The following is a 26,504-nucleotide window of genomic DNA, read 5'->3' as shown; positions in this document are numbered from 1 at the left end:
TATACAGATACATATACAAATTTAATAAGGTCTAAACCACTGAGCCTAGGACTTGCCGATCTGAAGGTCAGCGGTTCCAATTCACCGCGATGGAGTGAGCTCCCATTGTTCGGACCTAGCTCCTGCCCACCTAGCAGTTTGAAAGCACATCAAAGTGCAAGTAGATAAATAGGTACCGCTCTGGCGGGAAGGTAAACGGGGTTGCCGTGCGCTGCTCTGGTTCGCCAGAAGCGTCTTAGATATTCATGCTGGCCACATGACCTGGAAGCTGTCTGCAGACAAATGCCGGCTCCCTCGGCCTATAGAGCGAGATGGGTGCGCAACCCCAGAGTCGTCTGCAACTGGACCTAACGGTCAGGGGTCCCTTTACCCTTTACCTTTACCTTTACCACTAATAATAATACAGATACTTGTTATATGATTAATGACTGCCAAGACACAAATCTTGCCACACCTCCCTATGCCTGGGGTATACTAAAGAGATTAACTTGGGACATAAACTATATCACCAACTGTCAAGGCCTGGGGGGGGGGGGGGAGAGACACGGATGGACGGACGGAATCCTTTCCCCACAACATATGCCTTGTATCTAAGTATACGTCTCTTCATGAGCAAACCTGGGCTGAATCTTGGGACTTTAATGCACTTAATATTCAATAAATATCAGCAGCCTATGCACATTTAAAGCACTAATGCCACAAATTCAGTTCGTGAAATTTTGGTTTACCATCATCCTCTTCTTCCTTTTTAGCCGTAAAGGGAAACAAATACACCATCCAGCCAAAACCTCAATATACTAATATAATTTGAAGATGGATGACAAGGAGAAAGAAGGAACGGGCGACATTGCCCTGGAGGAAATGGGAACTCAGAAACAGGAGCCAAAGAAAGGTAATCTAGTTCTGGGCATTCTTTCCTTTCTGTACCCATAATAGGCCTGGAGTTCTTGACTAACCTTCCATCCAAGTTCTGATAGATAGACAACCACAGCTGAGGACCTTCTAGAGATGTGTTTCTATTGTTTCCCAAAGAGGTGTGCTAAGTGTGTTGATCTGCTGAGGTTGGTGGAAGTGGTAGTCCGAAACATCTGGAAGGAACCATTGAGGAAGGATGTTGTTGACTAAATCATGCTTGATTATCAAGTCCACTGGTAGCTTCAGTCACTCCTCTGGTGGTCTGAGTTCCCCTACGTTTATTTTTGCCTCTGTAGTGTGGAGTTGTCCATGTTTCATTCTAAATCTGAAATGACATTTTGCACAAATAAGACCAAGGGAATAACGTTATCGACCACCTGGCCGAATTCAGTACCGTACTTAAAATTCCTAAATTCAAAAATAGGAATTGGTAGATCTGTTTCTTTCTGTTTTGGGCCATTTCCCCCATGTTTAACCCATACTTTTGTTCCATTTCTGTAAAAAAAAAAGTATAATTAAAGATCCTCTCAAAATGTATATGTAAATATGTATTTTGATGTATTTAAGTTATCAATACCAGCATTGCAACTTTGGGAGATGAGCAAAATTCAGTAGACAGCCGAATCTTGGTTTGCACATTAATCCATGAAGATTAATTAATTAATTAATTAAGATTAAGATCTGGTCATTTCATCAAACTATTTGCAAAGGCTAAATTGCTCAAGCATCCCTATATAAAAGTATCCATCAATGAGGACTGAGATGGAGGGTGGAGAGAAAGAACCAGTTGTGGGGAAATACACATGTCAAATTTTGCAAATGAATTGAGTTAGAATTTGCCTCAGGTTCCTTCCCCCTTTCCAAATTTATTTCAGCTCTATTTTCTGCCCCCAGGGCGATTTTGCCGATTTCTCCTCCTCCCTAATCTTCAAAGATTCTAGCAGCTAAAATATCTAGTTCTGTTTAAGCTAGTAGAACATTTTGTGCTCTTAAAAACTCCGCGAGCTTTCATTATCGTATCACACAGCAGCTTGATAGTAAGCCTTTTGTAAGGCTACAGACTCTGTGTGGATAGTGTCCATATATAGATTAATCACTAGGTGGCGCTAGACTCAGCTGTATTGGGGTGGAGCCAGGAATTTCCTGTTGCTGTTCTGTTCTTGCTGGAGAGAGACAATAAAGTTCTTGTGTACCCTCTTGGCTTGGGTGCTCTGTAAGCCTTCCACAACAGTGACCTCATTACTACTAACACTGCCTCTCTTTCTTAATGCTTTAGAGCAGAAAACGTTTACGGTGGAAGAAGCTGTGGAAACGATTGGCTTCGGGAGGTTTCACATTGCACTCTTTCTGATCATGGGCAGCACTGGTGTAAGTTTCTGATCCTGAAAATATTCATCTGTGTGTAACATTTTGAAAGAATCACCTATAATAAAGTGCAAGTGTCTCTGCGTCCAGTCCCTGTGTCCGTGGGATTGCGCTACTGCGCATGTGCCCCACGGACAGCCGTTGGGACTTGGAGCGCAGAGACGCTCTGTGCGTGTTCCCGATGTCGCTAGGGCAACAGGGACGCTATGCGCAGAGCTGGTTACGTCATGCGGCTCTCGCGTTGTTAGAAAAAAACACGAGATAAGCGAGAGCCGCTCAGTCAGCTCTGCGCATGTCCCCGGCGTTGCTAGGGCAACAGTTTGACTACATATGTTCTAGCGGCCGTTAATTTAATGGGGTTAATGTACTAGTAGTTTTATAAAGCATACGGATTTGAGAGGTGGTTTTTGACCACTTACCTTTAAGAACATATGCATTACTCATGTGTGTGAGCAGAACATTTAAACTTAAAACAATTAGTTAGCCAAGTTCAAAATGCCATCCCTTGCATCATCATCATTTTATTTATACCTTGTCCATCTGACTTGGTTGCCTCAGCCACTCTGGGCAGCTTACAACATATTAAAAAAACATAATGAAACATTAAAAACTTCCTGCTACAGGGCTGCCTTGTATGTCTTCTAAAAGTTGTGTAGTTCTTTATCTCCTTGACATCTGAAGGGAGGGTGTTTCATAGGGCGGGTGCCACTACTGAGAAGGCCCTCTGCCTGGCATTAAAGTGGAAACTTTGGGACTAGGCTATTCATCTTTATTGCAACTTATCCAGGCTGAGGATTCCAGCAGTAACAGAAACAAGGCAGGCAAATTCTGCTTCTAGATTATAAAATACATAGTCGAGTTTTAAAAAATGGAGTCTCTACTTGAGCGGAGACCAGAGAGATTTCCGTCTGCCTCAGAATCATGGTGGAAAAGGGGCTGAGTTTTGAGGCAAGGGGAAGTAGAAAGGATTAAACCCTTTTCCCCTATCCCCACCAGAGAATTCAAGGGAAGTGACCTCACACAGCGCCTTCTCTAGTAATCAGGAACTCTGAGTCTTAACCCCTTCATATCCTTATTTAGCAAACATGCATTTTTAGATTTTGGCTGCAAATTCCCACAATTTACACACTGAGGTTTCTTTTCAGTGGCTAGATCAGCACAGATCATTTGTTTTTTCCCACCCCACTATATCTGATCTGATCAACATATAGCTAAAAGACCGAACAACCCTACCTTTGGAATTACAGGGAAACAGACAGTTGCAGAGTCAATTAACCCAACCTACAGAAGCAGAGTGTAGCCCTCCATGCCATGTGACAATTGCAGCGTTCTCCAACCTGCTGCCTTCTCTCGGATGTTGTCGGACTGCAACTCCCATCACCCCTGACCATTGGCCATGCTCCTTGAGACTGATGAAAGTTGGAGTCCAACAAGAACTGAAGGGCACCAGCTTTGGGAAGGCTGTGATAGGGGATGGTCTCAGGCAGAGCATTTTAGTATGTGTCACAGTCCTGCGCTGCCAGCCACGGCCGAGCTCAGTGGAGGGAGAAGCCAGCCAACCAGCCGAGTCTCAGGGGGGTTACTTGCCTGAAGGCAGATACAAGATTCAGTCCAGTTCTAAGGTCAGGAGGATCTCAGCTCACGTACTCAGACGATCCAGGGGTCAAGAAAGCCGAGGGTCCAAGGTCACGAGAAGCAAGAAGCAGCAAGGTCTGGTCAGGAATGAAGAATCTTGTTTCCAGAAACTGAGTGAGGCTGGAAACCCTGCTGAAGAAAGCTGGAGCCAGCTGGTTCTCATCAGGAGCAAGAAGGCTGATCAGTAACAGGTGGAGTCACTTTGCCTTCTGCTCCTTCAAGAGAACCTGACTTTTGGCCCACGACAGTATGAGAACTTTGGGGATGATAAGCAAGTCCTTGTTTTTATTGTCTGTGAAATGGTGGAAGGTTTGCCTATGTACAGTACTTTTCCATGTATAAGACTATGTTTTTTTTATTTGAAAATTATGCTTAAAAGTGCGGGTCGCCTTATACATGGATAGTGTATTGGGTGGACGTTTGATTGGTTGCTTCTGTGGCTGTCAGCGGCTATTGGGTGTGTTATTGGTTGCTGCGTCAAGGCCTGGTGCTGATTGGCTGACACTGCGGCAATTAGGCTGGCAATTGGCAGCTTCTGCCGGCGAGGGGACAGACGAGAGGCGGATTTTGCGCCGCATACGGGTGTGCGATTTTTGGCAAGCCCCCTCCCCCCAAAAAACACTCAACAACTCTGAGCCATCTCCCCCCATTCTTAAATTTGAGTCCCCCAAAATAGAGGGTTTCTTATACATGGGGGTGTCTTATACACGAAAAGGATACGGTAACTGCATGTGCTTGTCCCTGAAGGTGGCTGAGGCCATGGAGATAATGCTGATCGCTGTGGTGGGTCCTGTCATCCGCTGCGAGTGGCAACTTGGAAACTGGCAAGTGGCTTTAGTGACAACAGTGAGTAGAGTTTCTAACTTTTCTTCTAGGCTGATAAAGGTGGGGAAAGAAGCTGTAGAAAAAGCATTTCCCTCTACTGAATAGCCATCATATTTTTTAACCATTTAGCATTTGGGTTGTCTCTTCCCTGCCCCTGTGTATTTTGATATTTCAAAAATCACATCCTATCTGGTCACAATTCTCACATTATGCTCTAGGGAGGGGAAGAAAAAAAATATTTCAGTTCACAGTTCCTGAAGCAATATGCAAACTGAATGCAGTCATCCTTTGCACTTCTCCAAATATGCAATTTAGTTCTCCAAGCAAGTAATGTGTGGAAAAATGCATATAGCAGTTATAGTGTGTGTGTGTGTGTGTGTGTAACATTTCTGCAAACAATTTCCCCTACTTCAGAGCATTTTGCACACAGTTTTTCCCCTTATACAAAATGCATTGTATTAGGGGAAATTGTTTGCAGAAATGTTTATATAAGGAGAAAATAGCGCTAAAATGGTGATAAACTTTCATGACAACTTTTTAGAAAAGGAATTGTAGTCAAAATTAATTCTTTTGATTGTGCAGTACACTGGACAATTTACATATACTAACTGGAAAATTGCTTAAGTGATTAGAAATTTGGTTAACTGATTAAATGACGGTTCAGTATGTGCATTATGGTTTAGTAGAATATGGAAGAATTTGCTGTGAAGTTTAATTATATGGATAGGAATACAAAGGGAAAATCTGACTTTCTTACAATGTGACAGAAAAAAGATTAAAAGTTGGATAGAGGAGAGTATGGGAATATACAGGTGGCAATGGAGGATATAAAGGGCGTTTTCTCTAATGAATGAAAAATATGAAGACTGGAGAAAGGAAAAAGGATTTTTAGAGAAAATAAGCTAGAGAAGCTGAGAAATCTAAGCTAGGAGAAGAGAGCTTTAAGGAGCTATTTCATGAGTGAGATTCAAGATTAATGGAAAAATTAATGAAGTATCAGAAGCAATTAAAAGCAATGATAAAAAGTTCAAGAGGCTCAGAAAGAGGTTCAGACACAAGAGGAGGCAGGGAGAAAATTAAGGAAGTGATTGATTAGGATGCAATAACTGGTCGAGAGATTGCTATTGAACAACACCTACGCAGATGTGATGTTAGTAAATTACAGGCAAATGCTGAATTGATAGATTTAGAATTAAGACAAATGAATTTAAAGCTGAGAGGAGTTCTGGAGGAAAGAGAAGGGGATGATTTGGTTGGTTGGAGGCAATATTCAAGGGGTTCTTAGTAATAGATGTGGGTTGCAAAACTGGCACTGAAAGGGCATCTAAGATGAGCTCAAGACATGCAAAAAAGAACAAGCTGGTTAGATTGCAGGTGCTGGGTGGATAGAGAGTGTTAAAGTAAAGGCTGCAGCATTAAAGAAAAGAAGAACAGGAACATCATTAAAAACTGGCAGTCATAACACTGAAGGACTTGCAAATACAGTTGTAACTTGGAAGTCAAACGGAATCGTCCGTTCAACTTCCAAAACGTTCGAAAACCAAGTCACAGCTTCTGTCGGACGCCCCATTGGACTTTCGGGTTCCAGAAGAATGTTTGCAAACCGGAACAGTCACTTCCAGGTTTGCAGTGTTTGGGAGCCAAAACGTCCGAGTTCCAGGGCATTTGGGATCCAAGGTACGACTGTTTAAGTTCAGAGTTAAGATTTCTAACAATATGCTTGAGACAGAAAACCCATCCTAGATGGCACTCTCCCTTTTGTCTGAATGCCCAATAATTTACCAATATTAATTTATTTCCAATCCCTTCAGATGGTGTTTTTTGGCTATATGATATCGAGTGTCATCTTTGGAGTTCTAGCTGACAGATACGGCCGCTGGAAAGTAAGTGATGCTCTGTCTTGGTTGGGTCTCTGATTTAAAGCTAGGCAAAGTTGTCACCACCTTTTACTGCTTCTGTGTTTTTAACACCAGCCTGACATGTAGGGATGTAGCAGGATACGTTTCTCCCAACCAACATAGGAAGTAAGTTATTTATTTTGCAATCCTTTTTTACACCATATCAGACCGAGATCTTTTCATGCTATGCTGTCTAGGATCACTATAACTGGGGATCCCAGGGATTGAACCTGGGGCCTCCTGCAGCCAAAGCATGTGATGTAATAATAATAATAATTAATAATAGTAATAAATGTATTACTTATACCCCACCCATCTGGCCAGGCCTCCCTAGCCACTCTGGGCGGCTCCCAAGAGAATATTAAAAACACGATAAAACACCAAACATTAAAAACTTCCCTAAACAGGGCAGCCTTCAGATGTCTTCTAAAAGTCAGATAAACAACTATTTCTTGACATCTGATGGGAGTGTGTTCCACAGGGCGGGCGCCACTACCGAGAAGGCCCTCTGTCTGGTTCCCTGTAACCTCACTTCTCGTAGTGAGGGAATAGTATAAGGAAATGCAGCACCCACATAATTTGCTGCAAGTATGAGCAGTTCTTTCCACATACACCAGTAATAACAATAAATAATAATAATAATAATAATAATAATAATAATAATAATTTCTATTATTTGTACTGAGCTCATCTGACTAGGTTGCCCCAGTCACTCTGGGCAGCTTCCAATATATATATATTGGAACATAATGAAACCTTAAACGTTTTTTTTAAAAAAACTTCCCTACACAGGGCTGCCTTCAGATGTTTTCTAAATAGCCCCATGGCTATTGTAGAACTGGAAATGTTGAATCAACACAGTTCAATACTGTCTCAATGGCCAGTGTTGAGTTTTGCTTGGGTGTCAGCTGACCTCCTTTCTCTGTCTGCCCTTTCAGATTTTGTTCATCTCTTTCATTTGGGGAGCCTATTTTTCCTTGCTGACATCGTTTTCCCCTTCATACATCTGGTTCGTCTTCCTCCGGACCATGGTGGGATGCGGAGTCTCTGGTCATGCTCAAGGGTAATGTTGTGTTACAAACAGCACGGCAGTAGGAACATCAGCAGATGACAGTTGAGAACGCCACATTGGGAAGACAGATTATCCATATCAATACATACTTGCTGATCACTCAGTTTTGCGGTTAGGGAGGTGCTTCTGGATCTGCAGCTGCTCTGGGAAACTCAGGTCGCAGTGGGGCACAAGCTACCTTGTACCGAGGGCTTATCCACACTTCCTCTCATCCTGCTGCTTTCTCCCAGGGAAAACTGCTCTTTAGTGCTCAGTCGGAGCAATGGCAATTGGGTTTTCTGTGGATTGCCATTTGTTCCAATTTAAAGCTAAAGAGCGGGTTTTTCTTGGGAAAAGAGTAGGGCGAAGGGGAAACCATGCAGTCCCATGCCTTCTAGACACAGGACAATTGATAGGGTTATGGTTAGTATTGCCTATACTGACTGCCAGCAGCTCTCCAGGGTTTCAGAGATGCCAGGGATAGAATGGGGAACCTTCTGCATGCAAGGCAGATTCTCTACCACTGAGCTATGGCTCTTCCCCCATATCATCTCTCTGTGAATTTTTGGTGCATTAGGTAATTCATACACAGGTTTGCCCTTGGCAAAGTGTCCTGTGGTGTACTGTCGCAGAGATGGATTTAGGGGAGCATGGCTGGTTTGGTTGCATTGGGCGCAGGGCATCAGGGATGCTGCAACTATGATGTCGAATGGAATGCAAGAGGTGGGGGCACCAAATTTTGGCATCACACAGAATGTCACTGACATTTGAGACCCCGAGGTCCATTCCTGGCCATGATGGACTTTCTGGCTATACTGGTAGCTCTAACAGCAGGGCTTGAGCGGATCGGATCTAGCCATCTTTAAATTCTCACAATGCCCCAGACTGATACTAGACTAGGGGCACTGTAGATGCAGCAAGATATTAGGTTGGGGGTAAATTGAAAGGAGGGCTAGGTTGAGCTACCAGGCACTGCTTGGAGTGCTGGGTCAATATTTTTTTTCCAGTGGGTGAGGATCCATGGAGCAGACATCAGCAGCAGGCCAAATCAGCTGCTCAAGAATGCCAGGATTGATGCTGGGTATCTTCCTATACATATCTAGCAATTGCGTACCAAGTGAGCAGAATGCACTGCAAGTCACAGGATCACAAATTGGGCCAGCTGGAACTATGCAAATAAACTTGGATATGGCTTACATATTTCTTTGTCTCTCCATAACCTTTTTTTTTTCTTTATTCTACTCCTCCTCCTCCTCCATCTTCAGGCTTATAATAAAAACAGAATTTCTGCCTACAAAATACCGAGGCTATATGTTACCGTTATCGCAGGTAAGCTAGAAGTTATGCTCACTCTGAAAAACAAAATGTGGAAATTGCTGCAAGTTTGTTTTGGCTCAGTCTGGCTCGCAGCTGTGCGGTCTGGGTGACTGCAGGTATATTTGCATCTATGGTTGTCTTCAGGTGTGTCACATGAGGCCAGTTTTTGAACATGCGCACCAACTCAAATTTGAAAGACTCAATACGGGGGGGGGGGACACCTCAGGATTTTCTGTGTTTTCTATAAGGCTTCCACATGCCCCAGAATTGCACAATTTCCTACTTCTGTCTGTGAAGTATCTCCATCGTCTATCTGTGTTGCTACCCTTTGCATCATGAAATGTGTGCACCTTTATCCAGGGAATAAATTTATTCTCCAATAAACTGAATGCTCCATATATCACATTCTGAGAAAGTTTGGCAGCTGACATTCAACCTTCCAGGGCCAAGTTGATGAGTACATTGCTTACTTTATCAAAATCTGTATTGACAGTTTCCTAGTCGGAAGCCGGAGCGCATAACTAAATCTCTTTGCTTAACAATATTTTATGTGGCAACAGCAGCTTGAAGAAAATCATGAATGCTGATGTGACTGTGTGGAGAGGAACGACTGCTAAAACAAATAATGAGAAGAGAATCCCATCACCTTGTATTTTAACCTCTGTTTTCCCCCCCATTTGACAGGTGTTTTGGTTGGCAGGCTCCTTATTAATTATTGGACTGGCATCAGTGGTTAACCCAACCATTGGGTGGCGGTGGCTAATACGAATTGCCTCTCTGCCGGGCATTGTTCTCCTCCTAGCATTTAAGGTTTGGAAGACTTACAACCAAGTTACTAGTATTGTATACACAGTTATATTCTGCTGTGGGCTAAGTCATGTAAAATGCCTGAGCTTGCTTGCTGATCTGATCAGTCTTTGGCCATGTCCAGTCAGACAAACCTATCTGGTCTGGCAATTGTGGATATAGCCAGTGGCAATTTCCATCATCAGAGCGGCACATTCCCCAGGACGTCTTCTGACTAATTATGTGTGGTCCATGCTCATCCCCAAGTGCACCTGCCCTAGGATGACTCACGTGGATGGAAAAAGTGTGGTGTGAATTGACGAACACGGTGTCTTTGTATTAATGTCGCTGTGAGTTCTATAAGCTTGCAAGAGATGCTAAGTAAAATCTGCTCTTTATGTTAATAAGAACTTGGCAGGAAGATTGTAACATGCAAGGTGATGCTAGAAGCTCTGCCGCTTAACATTTCTAACCTGTTTGCCTTTGCAGTTTATCCCTGAGTCTGCTCGCTATAATGTGTCTTGCGGGAATGACAAAGCTGCTCTTGCGACGCTGCAGTGGATCGCTAAGATGAACCGATCTGTTATGCCTGAAGGAAAGTTGGTAGAACCTACTGATGTAAGATTCAGAAAACTGCCATTGTACAGACTGATCAGATGACGAAAAAAACAAGGAGCTCCTCTCAGTCCTCAACCCTTTCATGCCCTCCTTCCTTACTTTGGATAGGTTAACACAGTTAACCTACTCTGCAGTATTGGATACGGCTATCTGGGGGTGGAAAAACCAGCAATGCATGCCAGCTCCTGTTCCAAATGCGGACACACAGAAACAATCTATATGTTTACAACGAAGAGGGTGAGGGAAGGAAAAACATGGAATATCACATATCTTCTAAGCCAGCTTTTGGCAACCTGGTGCCCTCCAGATTCTTTGGGCTACAACTCCCATCAGCCCCAACCAGCGTGGGCAGAGCTGCTGTGAGTTGTAGTTCAAAGCATCTGGAGTGCAGGCTGTGCTAAATGTGTGACTGGACCACGCTAGTCCTCATTGTCCATCCACTGAAAGATGTGGTTTTTTGTTTTGTTTTTTTAAATAGATTGGGGAAATTGACCCACAAGCTGCATGCCGGCCACACCATAATTTCATGTGGCCCACAGAGATGGCATATCCAAGAGTATGGGAAAGGGAAATGGGAAAGCAGAGAGAGGGGGAGAGAATCCTGCAAACTCATGGCCTTTGGTTCTGGCTTCACAAGCTTTTGGCTCTAGCCTGGCTTGCCACCTACCGTTGGCTGCAGCCCATAATGGACTTCTTCCTTAAATCAGTGGCATTTCTTGCGGGGGGGGGGTCCCACCACTGATTTAGGGCAATTTCATTGGTTCTTAGTTTTATTTAGCTTTATTCTGGGTGCTCACAGACAGGACACAGAGATGATGTCCTTCCCCTGTATCAGGGCCAGTTCCAGATAAGAAAGAAGCACAAGAGAAACACAGCAGCTTCCCTGGTGCTCCACAAACACAAACACACATACACTTCTAGCCTTTAGGCAGTGGCCCAAAGGTCTGAGCCCTACGAAGCAGTTGCAGCAACAGTAGGGCCCCTCCCCTCTTCTGGCCTACATGCTCTCCTCTGAGACTTCTCCTGCTGGGAAGTCATTGCTGCTCTTCCCTTTTCAAGCCCCTGCTAGTTCTAGGAGATTGTGGGACCTGTCTCTCACCTGATCCATCCCTTCTTCCTCCATCATGTCCTGTGTGCCTTCCTTGAACTGCCCTGACTCTCCCTCCTCCCCTGGCTCCTGCCTTGCAGGTGATGTCACACCTCATAAATCGCTGGTCCCCTTGCCTGGGTCTCCTGCCTCCGCCACAAACTCTTCACAGCCCTGCCATTCCCTGACACCCTGCCATTTGTCTCCAGCACCTTGTATACAAAAGTATGCTACCTCTGTATATTTTGTTGTCATGGCTAATTGCCGTTGACAGATCCATCCTCCATAAACTTTTCCACTTTGCTAGATGAAATGGACTCTACCCCTGAAATTGCCTCCAAGCTTGGGCTTCAGAATTGCAAACTTCAGGGCTTCAGCCACACATTGCTAATGTGTTTCTTGCTGTTCCTTTTCCATTTTTTTTTTCAGGAAAGAAGGGGTAGGTTCAAAGACCTAATGGATCCCAAGTACTTACGGACAACTTTGCAAATATGGATTATATGGTAAATGTGTTTGATTTGCTTCTTTCAGATGACAATGCATAAGCAAATTGAAATCGATGGAATCGGTCAAGGGAGTAGGCTCAGATGCATTCTAAGGATCAAAGCTATTATTCAGAAACTAGTCAGTCAGAATGGGAGAAAATTGGTTATGGTAATTGAACTCACAATTCCCTCTCCCCCCCCCCCCCCGTTTCATGAAAAGGACTATATACTGCCAGCTGCCTCTGTGTTGCAGGCAGAGGGACCAGAATTGCAGCTAATGACATTCCGCTTACAATCTATTGCTCTCTTTCTCTTTTATAATTTGGGAAAGTAAATGTGGATAAAAGATGAATACAAAACAGATTATAAGACTGTATGAGAAGCACTTATATATGTCTAGATCCTTTGAAATGGTGCTATTGTATAGAATTGCAGTGCAACCGCTGCTTGCCAGAAATTCAGTCCGTGATCTTGCTCTGTTGGACATGTCATTTAGCTGTTTAAACATGCCCACATGCCCACACAGTCTGAATTCTGCTAAATGCATTGTTATAGCTGCGAGACATAGGTACGTACACAGCAAATCCGTTCGTGCATTTGGGGCATAATGAACTTGCTTTCTCTTGCAGTGTTGCAACCTATCATCGGACTCCCAGTCCCTTCATTGCTCAAGTTGGGTTTTTCCCCCTCATCTGTTTAAAAAGTGGCTCATGGGTTCAGGGTGGAGGGAACTAGAAGAGGGACTTAGTCTTGGTAGAATTCCCAGTACGTGCTAGCATGTGAACAGAATCTTTGCCAATCTGGCCATATGTTCAAAATTCTGCTCCCATGGACTATTCAATGTCCAATGATCAAGACATTTAGCGCTGATGTGTTATACACAGTCTTCAAGTGTAAACCTGTAAGAGAGTTATATGTCCATGCATAGATAGATTCACATACACAGACATTGCATGTAACATTTCCCCTTTCCCCAGGAAGGAATTTCATAGAACCATAGAATTGTAATAAACGGGGAGCTGCCACAGAGAAGGCCCTGCTGTGGGCCCTGCTCCCTGGACCACGCCCATCAGCAGAACCACCAGCAAGACTCCCCCCCCAACATGGATCTTAAGGCCAGAGCTAGTTGATATTGGGGGAGGCAATTTTCAAAGTACTTTGGCCCCAAAGCATTTGTACATCTTGAATTGCACCTGGTAGCTCATGAATAGTCAGAGCAATGTTTTTAAGATTGGTAGCACATGGTCCCAACCTGCTGCTCCACTAAGCAGCTGCATTTTGCATTAGCTGTAGCTTCCAGATTATTTTTGCGGGCCCACACAGAGTATATGGCAGTGCTTCAAGTGGGACGTCACCAGAACATGACACCAGGCTGTCCAGGAATGGCCATAGCTAGCAAAACCGGCTGGAGATGGATGTAAGCACTTCCTGCCACCCAAACCACTTGGTCCTCTACTGACAGATTTGAACCGAGGAGCATTCTCAGGCTACATATCTGTTCCTTTAGGCCAGGGGTGGCCAACTCCCAAGAGACTGCAATCTACTCACAGTTAAAACTGGCAATGATCTACCCCCTTTTGGGGGGGGGTTCAGGTCAAATTGTTGAGCTCTTTTTAGGCAGGAGGAAGGCTCATTTTGGGGGAGGGTTCAGGTCAAAGTTGTTGAGTTTTTTTCAGGGGGGAGGTAAAATGTTGAGCTTTTTTTAGGGGAGCCACAGTTGTTCAGCTTCTTTGGGAGGAACCAATGATCTACCAGTGATCTACTGCAGACATCCAGTGATCTACCGGTAGATCATGACCAAACTGTTGGACATGCCTGCTTTAGGCCATAGGTTTCTCTAGAGGAGTTGCCCTCCTGATTCCTGGGCAGGAGAACGAGCCACCCAGAGTATGTCTGTCTCATCCAGCCCATCACTGCCTTCAGGCCGCTAGCACATTCAAAGCCTTGTGCAAGCAAGGAGCAGGGAAGGGCAACATGTTTCTGGGTGTTTGGATGTTGCTTTCCCCTCCTTGGAATGCAGGAGAAGGGCTGTAGCTCAGTGGTAGACCATCTGCTTTGGGTGCAGAAGATGACTGGTTTGATTCCCTGGAACCCCCAGCTAGGACCTGGAGACAAACTTCTCTAAAGTCCAATAGAGTCGTGTCCATTCAGTGCAGACAATACTGCACTAGATAGACCAGTGGTCTGGTTCATTATAAGGCAGCTTCATGTGTACCAGAGTTCTGAACATCCGTGAGATATTTTTATTTTTTATTTATAATTTTCATTTATATCTATTACAACAATGATTCAATCATAATTTCAAAATCTGACAAAACCCTCCCCCCTCTTTCTGTGGTTCTTTACATTTCTTTTCATCTTCCTGCATACTTCAAATTATCTCAACATATTCTTTTATATATCTATTCCTGTATACAGTGGTGCCCCGCTAGACGAATGCCTCGCTAGATGAAAAACTTGCTAGACGAAGGCATTCATCTAGCGGAAGGCTGCCCCGCAAGACGAATTTGTCTATGGGGCTGCCTCGCAAGACGAATTTTTTTTTTGCCTAGCGAAAACCGTGGTTTGCATTGCCGCTTCGCTAGACGAAAAAACCGCTAGACGAAAATATTCGCAGAACGAATTATTTTCGTCTAGCGCGGCACCACTGTATATCCCATATGTATTTTGAAACTGCAGGTTTTTTTCATTAATCCTGCCAATGTCTTAATCTGTTTACTGTTGGTTTGCAAATACTCAATAAACCATTTCCATTCCCTTCTAAAAAAACGTTATCTTTTCTTATTCTCCCAATATAAATAAAAATAAAATAAAAATAGAAACCAACTAAATTTGTTCTGGGTATAAGCTTTCGTGTGCATGCACACTTCTTCAGATGTTCAGATTATTCTCCCAGTAAGTTTCACCATTTCTGCGTAGTCCATTAACTTCTCTTGTTGAGACCTCTTCTTCCTTCCATTTTTGGGCAAATAACATTCTTGCAGCAGTGGTTGCATACATAAATAAATTTCTATACTGTTTATGTAGTTCTGATCCCATAATTCCCAAAAGAAAAGTTTCTGGGTTTTTAAAAGAAATGTTATCTTAAACATCTTTTTCAGTTCATTATACAGTATATCATTTCCCAGTAAGCTTTAACCCAGGCTTCTTCAACCTCAGCCCTCAATATGTTTTTGGTCTACAACTCCCATGATCCCTAGCTAGCAGGACCAGTGGTCAGGAATGCTGGGAATTGTAGTCTTAAAAACATCTGGTGGGCCAAGGTTGAGGAAGCCTGCTTTAACCTTATTACAAGGCCACCACATATGAAAAAGGTACCTTCTTTCTCTTTACATTTCCAGCACATATTTGATTTGGATTTATACATTTTTGCCAGTCTACTAGATGTTAGCTACCATCTATAAAACATTTTCATATAGTTTTCTCTTAAACTGTAACATGCTGTAAATTTTATATCCACGTTCCATAAACATTCCCATGCTTCCATTTCTATTATGACCAATATCTATTGCCCAGTGTATCATTGAAGATTTTACTTACAGTATTTGTCCTTTGTATCCCATTCCAATAACATATTATACATTTTAGACATCACTTTAACAGGTCTCTTTCTAGTTGTGATGTTTGTTCCCCAAACTTCATATCCTTTTAAAATATTTCATTCAGGTGATGATATTGAACATCCGTGAGATATTCACGACGTTGAAGAATTTAACATTTCAGCATCTACTTCAATGAAACTAGGATTTATTTGTAATTGTTTAAAAGTGCTCCAGAGGTGTAATTTAATAGCAGGCCTTGTTTCCATATTGTAGCACAGAGCTGTTTTAATGAATTGCAATTATTTGCAGATCCCACAGTAGTTAAGCTCTGCGTGTTATTAACTGGTTGAAATGCTGTCGCAATGCCCTCAGTTGCTCTCCTTTCTAACATTTCCCCCTCTTTTTCATAGGCTTGGGATATCTTTCGCTTATTATGGTATCATCCTGGCCAGCGCAGAGTTGCTGGAGAAGAATCTGGTTTGTGCCACAGGGGGAGGAGGAACCAGCAAAGGGGATGAGTTGGGGGGTTATTCCGAGGAGACCCAGAGCCCGTGCCTCTGTCATCACTTCGCCCCGTCCGATTACCAGATCATGATCATCAGCACAATTGGAGAGATCGCATGTAACTTCTCCTGCTCTATCTATTTAAAAACAGGATGTGGGTAAATCTCTAAAGCAGAGGCAGGGAAGCTGTGGCCCTCAGATAATAATGGACTCCAGCTCCCATCAGCCCCAGCCAGAATGGCCAGAAGTCAGGAATGATGGGAGTTGTGGTCCAACAATATCTGGAAGGCTACATCTTCCCCACCTCTGTTCTAAAGGTCACAGAACGGGAGCTACAGACACACACAAAGGAATCTTAGGAAGTGTACTGGGAGGGCTAACTCACTTTTTATTTTCACTGGTTATCATCATTGCAGCGCTTAAAAGGCTGGCTGTGCGATAAAGTTGTGGCCATTTTTAATCCAGAGCATTGTTGGTTTAAGTTTGTACTGTCCCACCCCACACATTATTAGGCCAGAGACACTGTGACTGGGACCATGTCTCCATTTCCCTTCTCAATGCACTCTCAAGAAAATAAATCTGTGCCCCTGTTGCCACTTTTCCTTTCCCCCGCATTAACTCCAGTAGTAAGGTATATATATCCAAAACATTCCCAGTAATCACAGAGAAGTAATAAAGCAAGTAGCTGTTGAAAGTGTCTTCCCTGAGGCTGGAGCGGGGCACAATAGCACAATAGCTCAGTCGGGTCATCTGATTTTTGCAGCCTGACGTTCTCCCCTCTCCCCTTTCTTGTTTTCCAGTAAATCCTCTAAACATTCTGGGCATCAATTTTCTGGGAAGGCGTCTCAGCCTGACAATCACCATGGGATTTACTGCCGTCTTCTTCCTCCTGCTCAATATATGCACTTCAACGTAAGTGTTTTCAGGTGGGGTGGGTGTGTGCAAAGTAAGATTTAAACAGTCTTGTTTGCACTGCACCTCCACACCTTTCCTGCACTCTGTGATGTCTACACTCTGTGTGCTATTCCTAGTTTGTCAGGGTTAAAGATGGCAAGAGCTATCTGCAGTGCTGATGCTTCCAGTGCCTGCAGAAACTCAGCAATGTGCTTCCTTACCAACATAGCATGCCGCAGAGAGCTTGATCCAGAACAGCCACTGCCAACCTGATGCCCTGCAGATGTATTTGACTGCAGCGTTCATCAGCCATCAGTTTGGCGAAGTCTGATCTAGAACTTTAGCAGACTCCAGCTGACTGTAACTGGCATCTTAAGGGTTGCAGGAGGTCACCAAACAGGGGGAATCCTGGAGTTGGTACACCTACAAATTTGACAGAGCTATAATTCATGGGGGGAACTCAGAGTTCTCAATGTGGTCCTGCCAATTCCCCCCTGCACAGCAACCCCTCAGTTGTTTTTAGTTAATTTTCTCCCCAGTTAACTCCTGAAACCAGAAGTAAGCATAGGCAGGGGCGTGGAATGACCTTGGGGGACATTTGCTGAGGAAAACCAGCATATTTGGAAGAGGCTAAGAACCCCTCCTTCCCACAGCCTTTCCCTGTAACTAGCAGTGTGCCCATCTGTCAATCTTTGTTTCTCTCAGCTTCTCATTTTTCCTTCAGTTTGGTTCTCTGCACATCTCTGCATCAGATAGCTATTAAAAACAACTGCTCATGAAAATTCACCAGCTTTTGAGTGCACATTTCTCCCAATAGACATAGCTTTGCAAGCACTTTTGTCTGTTATTTTCACCAAATATATGCACTTTACTTTAAAGCACATTTTATCCCAATAAACACATTTTTGTACACATTACTTGATTGACATCACATTTCTCCTTCTCTTCCGATGAATTTCTCCTTCCTTACCTGTGGGAAAGAAACTAAGGTAGGGAGAAGGCCTGGTGGTATGACCAGAAAAGACCAAAGTTACCACATATATACAAATGGGTGCAGGTGTGGACACCTCTGGTCATGTTCAAATAATGCTCAAATGTGGGCAAGCCTTTATAGTAAGAGTCTCTTGCACCTCCATTAGCTCAACAAAAGCTGGTTTGCCTTCTAATAAATATACATTATAGTTTCCTACAGCAAAGGCGGGAGGACGCGGGTGACACTGTGGTCTAAACCACTGAGCCTCTTGGGCTTGCCGATCAGAAGGTCAGCGGTTCAAATCCCCATGACGGGGTGAGCTCCTGTTGTTGGGTCCCATCTCCTGCCCACCTAGCAGTTTGAAAGCACATCAAGTGCAAGTAGATAAATAGGTACCACTCCGGCGGGAAGGTAAACGGCGTTTCCATGCGCTGCTCTGGTTTGCCAGTAGTGGCTTAGTCATGCTGGCCACATGACCTGGAAGCTGTCTGCGGACAAACGCAGGCTCCCTCGGCCTATAGAGCGGGATGGGCACGCAACCCCAGAGTCGTCCGCGACTGGACCTTTACATGCAATGTCTAGGAAGCTTACAGTAGTTTCTCTGTTTACTCTAGGCAGCGAGCTTAAACTATGGGCTGAGTCAATATGGCCACTCTAATGTAAAAACTATGTGACAAAGCAGTGTGAACTTCAAACCAGTTTTGCTCCAGCATGCAGTTCCTGGCAATGAATGGTGTTCGTGCCAGTGGAGGATGTTTGAGGATGCCAGGGTGAACAAAGTGTACCAGTTGACTGATACCAAGACTTTGATCTTGGTTAATTGCTTGACTTACATAAGCTTGCAACAAACCTCCTTGGTATTATGAGAGGGAGAAGAAAAAGAGAGAGACCCAAGTAGGCAAAGCTTACAAGCTTCCTTTGCTGATATTTTGCCGTGCTGGTGTGCTGTGGCACTTTTGACAACATAATAAGTTGCTCATAGAGCTGTTGAACTCTGCCCCAAATATAAGTTGAAGAGTTCTATGTCACATGCAAAAATGAATTATGTTCTGTTTCAGTGGTGCAGATGAGTCAGGTATCTATATCTATATATATGTAGAGCTAGAGCTGGAGATATATAGCTATATACTGGTTTTCTGCTTCTTCTAAGGAGAGGGTTGAGTAACTGCATTGAAGAGTTTGGATTTGATATCCCGCTTTTCACTACCCGAAGGAGTCTCCAAGCGGCTCACATTCTCCTTTCCCTTCCTCCCCCACAACAAACACTCTGTGAGGTGAGTGGGGCTGAGAGACTTCAGAGAAGTGTGACTAGCCCAAGGTCACCCAGCAGCTGCATGTGGAGGAGTGGAGACGCGAACCCGGTTCCCCAGATAACGAGTCTACCGCTCTTAACCACTACACCACACTGGCTCTCTCAGTTTACCACCCTGAAACTCTTCAGCCCATGCAGTATCTACTCCCCCTCCCCTAACACCCCATACATTATATGCCAGGATACTATAGCTCAAATCCCCTATTTTTATAGAGTTCTGGGAATGACTTGGGATACAGGATAGGTCATATTTGGTGGAGGGGCCAGGGCAGCAGCAAATGCCCATCTGCTAGAATATCTTTTATTTGGTCTTATGCGCTTTCTGCAAATGTATGTGTCTCATGTGACTTGGCTCATTCAAACCAGTCTGATTGCATTGGCGCTGGGAACATCCAGGTCTTTGTTCTAGAGTTTAGGCACACGGTGAGCACATTGGAATGCACTCCGCGGGGAAATTAGGGTGGTGCCAACCATTTGTTCTTTTAGGAAGCCCTTTCCAAGGTTTGGGTTTTTATGTAACCAGGATTTTTCAGGGTAGCATTGTTAGATAGAGCTGTTGCTGCTTTTACAGAAGGATTTCGCGTATTATTTTTGTTTTAACTTTTTTTTTTGTAAAAAGAACAATAAACTCTAGGTGAGGACAGAATGTATCTTCTGGAAACTTCTGAGAAGATGCCACATTTATGTAGATAGGGGAGAAGGCCATTGCTCGGAGAAGAACATCTGTTTTGCATGCTGTAGGTTCCTGGGTTCAATTCCCAGCATCCCTAGGTAGAGCTGGGAGAGGATCCTGTTTCAAAACTTGGACAGCCATTGCCAGTCCCTGTGGAGCCTAGTGTAGGCAATACCGAGTGATAGATAAATGTTCTGACGGCTTACTGAGCACAGTTATTTTGTTGAGACCCTTGATCACACATTCTAGTGGTATATGGCCAGGGATGTGTGTGATTGGCTTGTGATAAGACTGCAAGCTACGTATTTATTTGTTTAAACCAGGCTCCCTCAAACTTGGCCCTCCAGATGTTTTTGGCCTACAACTCCCATGATGCCTAGCTAGCAGGACCAGTGGTCAGGGATGATGGGAATTGTAGCCTTAAAACATCTGGAGGGCCGAGTTTGAGGAAGCCTGATTTAAACTATTTATATCCCAACCTTCCATTTAAAAGCACCACGGGCAGCTTAGATCATATTAAAACAGAGAATTTGTGGGGCCTCTCCAGGTGCTGTTGGACTACAACTCCCATCATCCCTGATAATCCCTGATAATCAGCCATGCTGAGACTGATGTAATTTCAGCTCCGGCAACATTGAGAGGGCTGTAGGCTTTTCATCCCTGAATTCATCTGTGAGTCTGAAAACGCATAAAAAGCAATAGGAAATGTCAGGGTTACTGTGGAGCAGACTAGAACCACGAAAAGGCTTCCCAATCTTTTTGAAGCGTTTCAGAGGGATCCTTCCCATTCTCTCTCCATTCCCTCTCAGTTCTCATCCAGGCACAAAAAGAATTTCTGGGCACCACAACTACCATTACTTGCCATGTGAGAGTCTAAGCGGCTCTGCTTATTCTAAGGGTGCCCGCTCACAGCTGCTCCAAACATCCATTCTCTCCTGTGTGCTGTCTTTGAAAAGGGCCACCACTTTCGACGTTACTCATATAAAATCCCCCTTTATGGAATTCTTGGCACAACGTCCAATCAAGGACCTCAAATCAAATGCTGGATAACGATGTGAATTTCCCCATGCGTTCTCTTTCTTCCTTTTCTAACCAGCTCGGGCCTCATTGGTTTTCTCTTCATGCTGCGTGCCTTGGTCTCTGCAAATTTCAACACCATCTACATTTACACAGCAGAGGTGAGATGCTTTTGAACCCATGAATTGTGGAAGGGGAGGAACACTCAACAGATGTCTCTCATCATAGCTGTCCATAATAAATGGGAAATGTAGATTGACAATTCAGCTCAGTGCATATTTACTCAGAAGTAAGTATCATTTAATCCATTGGGACACCCACGCTAAGTGAGCATGCGGTTGAAGCCTTAGCTGGGTAGCTGGAAGGAGCAAGAAGGCAGTGCACAGCTAAAAACATTTCTGTTCAATTCCTGGGATTTGGATGACGTTGATGCACTTGAGCAGGACCTCACCAAATTATACTTCCTCTCTTAATAAGTAAAGGCGGTGGTGCTTAACAAACAGCAGCAATGCTTACCGATGAAGGATAGTATTTAACTCATCCACACATTACCTGCAGTGCCACTCCTTTTTTGTGATTTAACAGAGCATTGTATGCTTATATTGCATACATGAACAAACCTAAATGATTTAGCAGTTCATAAAAGTTGCCTTAGACCAACTCTTGCTTGGTAGTAAATGTTACTCCGTTCTTCACAGGCTGGCATAAGAAAATCTATTTTAGATAAGTATGGAATAATTTATAATCTTCCACTTTGAGTCACCTGTTCTCATGCATATCTGAAGTCCAGAAGTGAATAGCTGAGGCTGATTTTGACATTAGTTTTTTTGTGGGGGGTTTTAAGGCAAAAAAACAACAACCACCCCTCAACGTCTGGAAACCTGAAGTTGAACATTTCATTATTTTTTGCTGTCCCCCCCAAATAATAGTTGAAATGTCCAAGTAACAAAACAATAACCAAGTAAAATTCAACATTTTTATATTTCCAACCAGCAATATTTTGCTTTCATTGCTTTTATTATTTGCCTTTGTAAACTAAATGGGCACAAAAATTAAGCATATTGTATTTTTCTCATTTAAATTAATGGGGCTTTAAAAAAAAAAGCAGTATCTTTTCAATTGAATCTTCTGCAGATACCATCTCTGGGTCAACAGCCTCCTAAACTCTGGGACCCACAATAGATACTTGGTTGCACAGTTTCCCAGTTTCCCTTTCCTTCAGTCTATAGTACAGATCTGATCTTGAATTATATATTACTTTATTATAGGTTTATCCAACTATCATGAGAGCTGTTGGCCTTGGCACTAGTGGTTCTGTATGTCGTATTGGTGCTATGGTGGCACCTTTTATAGCCCAGGTAAGATGACTTTCAATAAAGTTACTTAAATAAATTGTTTCAATTCTTTGGTTTCTGACCTGAATTCTGACCTGAATTCTCATCCACATTTTTAAATAAGAGGATGATACCAAAGCTGATGTTGACCTTTGTCAAGCTATTCTTACTTTTGGAGGATCTTCAAAGGGCACCTCCAGACTGCTGTTTTAGTACAGGTGTACTGCCTAGGGCTTGCTGATCAGAAGGTCAGCGGTTCAAATCCCCGTGACAGGGTGAGCTCCCGTTGTTCGGTCCCAGCTCTTGCTCACCTAGCAGTTCGAAAACACATCAAGGTCAAGTAGATAAATAGGTACCGCTCTGGCGGGAAGGTAAACGGCGTTTCCATGCGCTGCTCTGGTTCACCAGAAGCGGCTTTTTCATTCTGGCCACATGACCCGGAAGCTGTATGCTGGCTCCCTCGGCCAGTAACGCAAGATGAGCGCCGCAACCCCAGAGTCGGACATGACTGGACCTAATGGTCAGGGGTCCCTTTACCTTTACCTTTATTCCCCAATAAGTTCTTGACGTAATAGTAGTGTGTTTATCCTGCATTATTAGTTGTTCTGTGATGCTTTCCCTGTCTGGAAGGGCTATGGTGCAACAAAACTGGGGCAGAAAATAAACCAGAACATTCATGGTATAAAAAGTTACTGGATTTTTCCATGAAATTACAGGACGTGCACTGATTGCAAATGAAGTAGTATAGCCACCCTGAAACCTTTGCAACACAAACACTATTGAAAGAGGAATCATGTATGAGCCTCCTGATAGTATCACGAGCACAAATCATCATGGAGATGCTATTAAAAAATGATGTCTAGAGGGGCCCTAAGCCAGAGTAGTACTATTGTATTCCCAACAACTACATGTTGCAATACCATCTATCACCAAATCTGTTAAAATAATCCTAGATTAAAGCCAGAAAAGGTATGCCTCCAGGTACCAGTTGCTGGAAATTTCAAATGGGAAGAGTACTGTTGCAGTCAAGTGCTGTTTGTGGGCTTCCTGCAGGAATCTAGCTGGCCAGTGTGATACGTGGATGATGGACTGGATAGGCTTCATACGGTAACTCTTCTTAAAGGCTTCTGCACTGGATTGTTGGCCAGCATGCTAAACTTTGAGAAAGCTAGAAAGGGCTTTTTTTAAAAAATGCGTTTGACAAAGTTGCATGGCAGCATTGCACTAATACATGGTTTCTTTGCAGGTGCTTATGAATGCTTCTTTCTTGGGAGCACTTTGCCTTTTCGCTTCTGTTTGTATCGTGTGTGCCGTCTCTGCTTTCACTCTGCCCATTGAGACCAGAGGGAGAGCACTTCAGGTTGGTAAACCCGTCTTCTGTAGTTTAAGGTCAGAAGCAGGCTCCTGCACTGCCGAAGGCCACCGTGGCAGCTTCCTTTGAACTTCACCCTATTATGAAAAACAAACAAGTCTCATAGGAGGCCTCTCCACATCAGGAGCAACGGAAATTGGTCTTACCGTGAATTTCTGTTTGAAGAGTGGACTGGAGGGCGTTTGATTAGCAGGATGACTCCTCCCACCTCTTGTTAACTGAATGTCCTCCAGTCCTCCAGTCCACTCTCGCAATTGATAACCTTTATGCCATCTATATGCCTACCTGGAGGAACTTGAAGACCCCAAAATAGGAGTGATTATTTGTATCATAAGTCAAAGGGGGCTTGGGTTGTATAATTACAACTGACTCAGTCTAGCAAGGCCAATCTATTTGCAAAGGGAGCTAGTTAAGAGACTAACTGCTTGGATATATTGATGTAGGTGCACACCATTAACTGCCCCGATTCAGACTGGGACCAGTGGGATTTCCAAGTTACAGCTTGCAAGCCTGATGAACTCCAATTTGTGTCATTCAAGAATAATAAATCAGGCCTTTGGGAGGAACCAAGGCAGTAAAGCTATTTATGATATTTAGGAGTATTGGTGACTGATTGTTTGTCTCTGTAGCGTAACATGCCTTCTTATATTTAAAGACTATCTACTTGCTGTATACTTCCCTGTAATTGTTTAATGAAACACAGTAATGAAAGACAGTCTAGAAATATTCTGTATGTTTATAATTAATAATAATTACCAGAAAACTATGAGTTATTGGGAAAATTAAAATCATTGAGTGGGGCCTGCAGCAATATGATATATAGCATATCCCCAGTTTCTGACAAGAATGCTGTTGAGAGCTCAAGCCAACCTGGAAGAGACCAAAAGAAAAAAAAAAGGACATCTTTCACCCTTGCCTAAAATCCTTTGTTCTGTGTACTTCGGTAGCACCAAAAGGCTTGGCTTTGGAGATGCCTGCCAACCTCAAATTCAAGTGTATTGTTGCTACATCAAGGTTCTGGAGATTGGCAATCTTACTGTTTCCCTTTTCTCCCCCCCCCCCCCCCAGTGTAGGCTGTTGAAGTCACTGACATCCTTGGATGGCTTAGGGTTGTGTGTGCAGTTTATTTTCATATTCTTTACATGCTTTTTCTTAATAAAAAAAATCATGCCCTTAAAAAAAAAATCATAAGGAGTCCAGTAAGTACACAAAAAAGCCCTACCTTGTTTATGGGTGGCTATTACACTAAGCTGACAGGTACCAGGTCACACTAATTTGTTGTAAGGAATGACATATAATTAACTCAGAAAACACCTCCCACCAATTTATAATAACTTAACACTGCTAATAAAAATGCTTTCAATTAGGGTAATTCATTCCTTACGTACCACTTAGGTCTCAACATGCCACCCTCTGTTACCAGTGGCAAATTGTCTCTTGCACAACCTTTGAATCTTTAATTCATCTGCAATTGGCTTGATATGCAGCAGCAATGCCAAGAAAAGAACATTTATTAAGCTATTAAACAATATTTGGAGATTGTTTGGTGGTTGTAGAACCACCAGGTTCTACAGAGCTGGGCAAGCCGCATTTCAAAGCAGATGTGCACCTAAGCTAATGAATACAGAGACAGAATCTCAGCAGAAAAGAGAGGCCATTATCCATGTTTTTGAACACCTTCGTAGTTGAACATTTTGGAACTTGAATGCCTAAAACCCGGAAGTAAATGCCTCGATTTTTGAATGCGGCTCAGAGAAGTTGAACAGGAAATGTGGCTTCCGTTTTGAGTTTTCCATGTTGAGGCTTCTTTTTTCAGTTTTTGAACGTTTCGGAACTTGAACATACTTCTGGAACGGATTGTTAGAAAACCAAGGTACCACTGTAGTTGGATCAATTTCTGGCTAGCCGTCTCCAGCTTATCCACTTTGAAACATCAGCTCTTTACACCTGTGAGAGGTGTGGCATTAGAAGCCAATGGGTTCAACTGAAGATCTAGTGTAATTTGCATTGATTCATTAACTGAATGGGTGGCTTCAGGAAAGCTATTGTCTTTTGTTATGTTTCCTTCTACAAAATTAAAACAGCCCTCGTCACAACAGATACGCAGAAATATATGTCGCTTATTTTATATACAAAAAAATGCTACATAGGTAGTAAACGAGAGAGAGGAAGTGAGATGCCTTGGCAACAGTATATTTTATGGCTTCCCCCTCTTGCTTTGGCAGAAAAAGTCTCCAAAGGTGGCTTACACATATGTAATCATTCATTGAGAAAGACTTCCTGAATCAGCAATGTGATTTAACAACTGTGGAACCAACATATAGTTTGGAGGAACCATATCACATGGAACACTTGCTGCAGGCAACCATTTAAGGCCGCCAATTCCACCCCATAGGAAAGTGTTCCTTTGTAGATAAGTTGCAGTGGTATGGAGAAAATCCCTCAAACAAACAAAAAGGCTGGGGGGAACCTGGGTGCTAATCTCCTGTAGGTCAGTGGTTGCTGCATTGGGACATTTGTCCAAGGAAGCAAGTTAATATAGATGTATCTGCTGCTACATGGTGGCTGAGTGGGCACTGGACTAAAAAAATTCAGAAGCATTTAATCACGATTGCAAAGCTGACGCCACTTAATTCTTGCATAGGTAAGTCATGGAGACCTGTTATTCTTAACACCTGTTTTTATCTTTTTAGCAAAGGAAATGAAGGTGACCACTAGAAAGAGGAAAAACCCAAGAGGGCTGTTACATTTCATGCATTTGAGCCTATTTCTCAGAAGCACTACTGAGATTTTCTCCATGAGCATTTCCAAAAAAAGGTGTTTCTTGTCTTTACATTTTAATAAACCTGTTTCATTTCCATGATGTAAAATGAAAACCTCTGCACAAATAAATGGAACTGT

General features: G+C 43.3%; 1 protein-coding gene across 3 annotated transcripts; it reads left to right on the top strand.

The window, feature by feature from the left end:
• The first annotated feature begins 787 nt into the window (after positions 1 to 787).
• Positions 788 to 26,504, top strand: SVOPL (SVOP like). Of its 3 annotated transcripts, XM_033163309.1 has the most exons (15): positions 788 to 892; positions 2,192 to 2,283; positions 4,663 to 4,761; positions 6,552 to 6,623; positions 7,577 to 7,701; positions 8,955 to 9,018; positions 9,691 to 9,816; positions 10,282 to 10,410; positions 11,927 to 12,000; positions 15,935 to 16,146; positions 16,829 to 16,940; positions 20,977 to 21,058; positions 22,166 to 22,255; positions 23,478 to 23,591; positions 26,297 to 26,504. In XM_033163309.1, exons 1-15 carry the CDS (start codon positions 814 to 816, stop codon positions 26,306 to 26,308), a joined length of 1,482 nt encoding a protein of 493 aa, XP_033019200.1. In that variant the 5' UTR covers positions 788 to 813; the 3' UTR covers positions 26,309 to 26,504. The 3 variants fall into 3 exon arrangements, with proteins under 3 accessions (XP_033019200.1, XP_033019202.1, XP_033019201.1); XM_033163311.1 differs by lacking the exons at positions 788 to 892; positions 2,192 to 2,283; positions 26,297 to 26,504 and adding exons at positions 4,078 to 4,106; positions 24,047 to 24,195; XM_033163310.1 differs by lacking the exons at positions 788 to 892; positions 2,192 to 2,283; positions 26,297 to 26,504 and adding exons at positions 4,167 to 4,234; positions 24,047 to 24,195.

Source organism: Lacerta agilis, chromosome 10, assembly GCF_009819535.1.
Source record: "Lacerta agilis isolate rLacAgi1 chromosome 10, rLacAgi1.pri, whole genome shotgun sequence".
Lineage (NCBI taxonomy): Eukaryota > Metazoa > Chordata > Lepidosauria > Squamata > Lacertidae > Lacerta > Lacerta agilis.
This window is presented reverse-complemented; position numbering and strand designations above follow the sequence as displayed.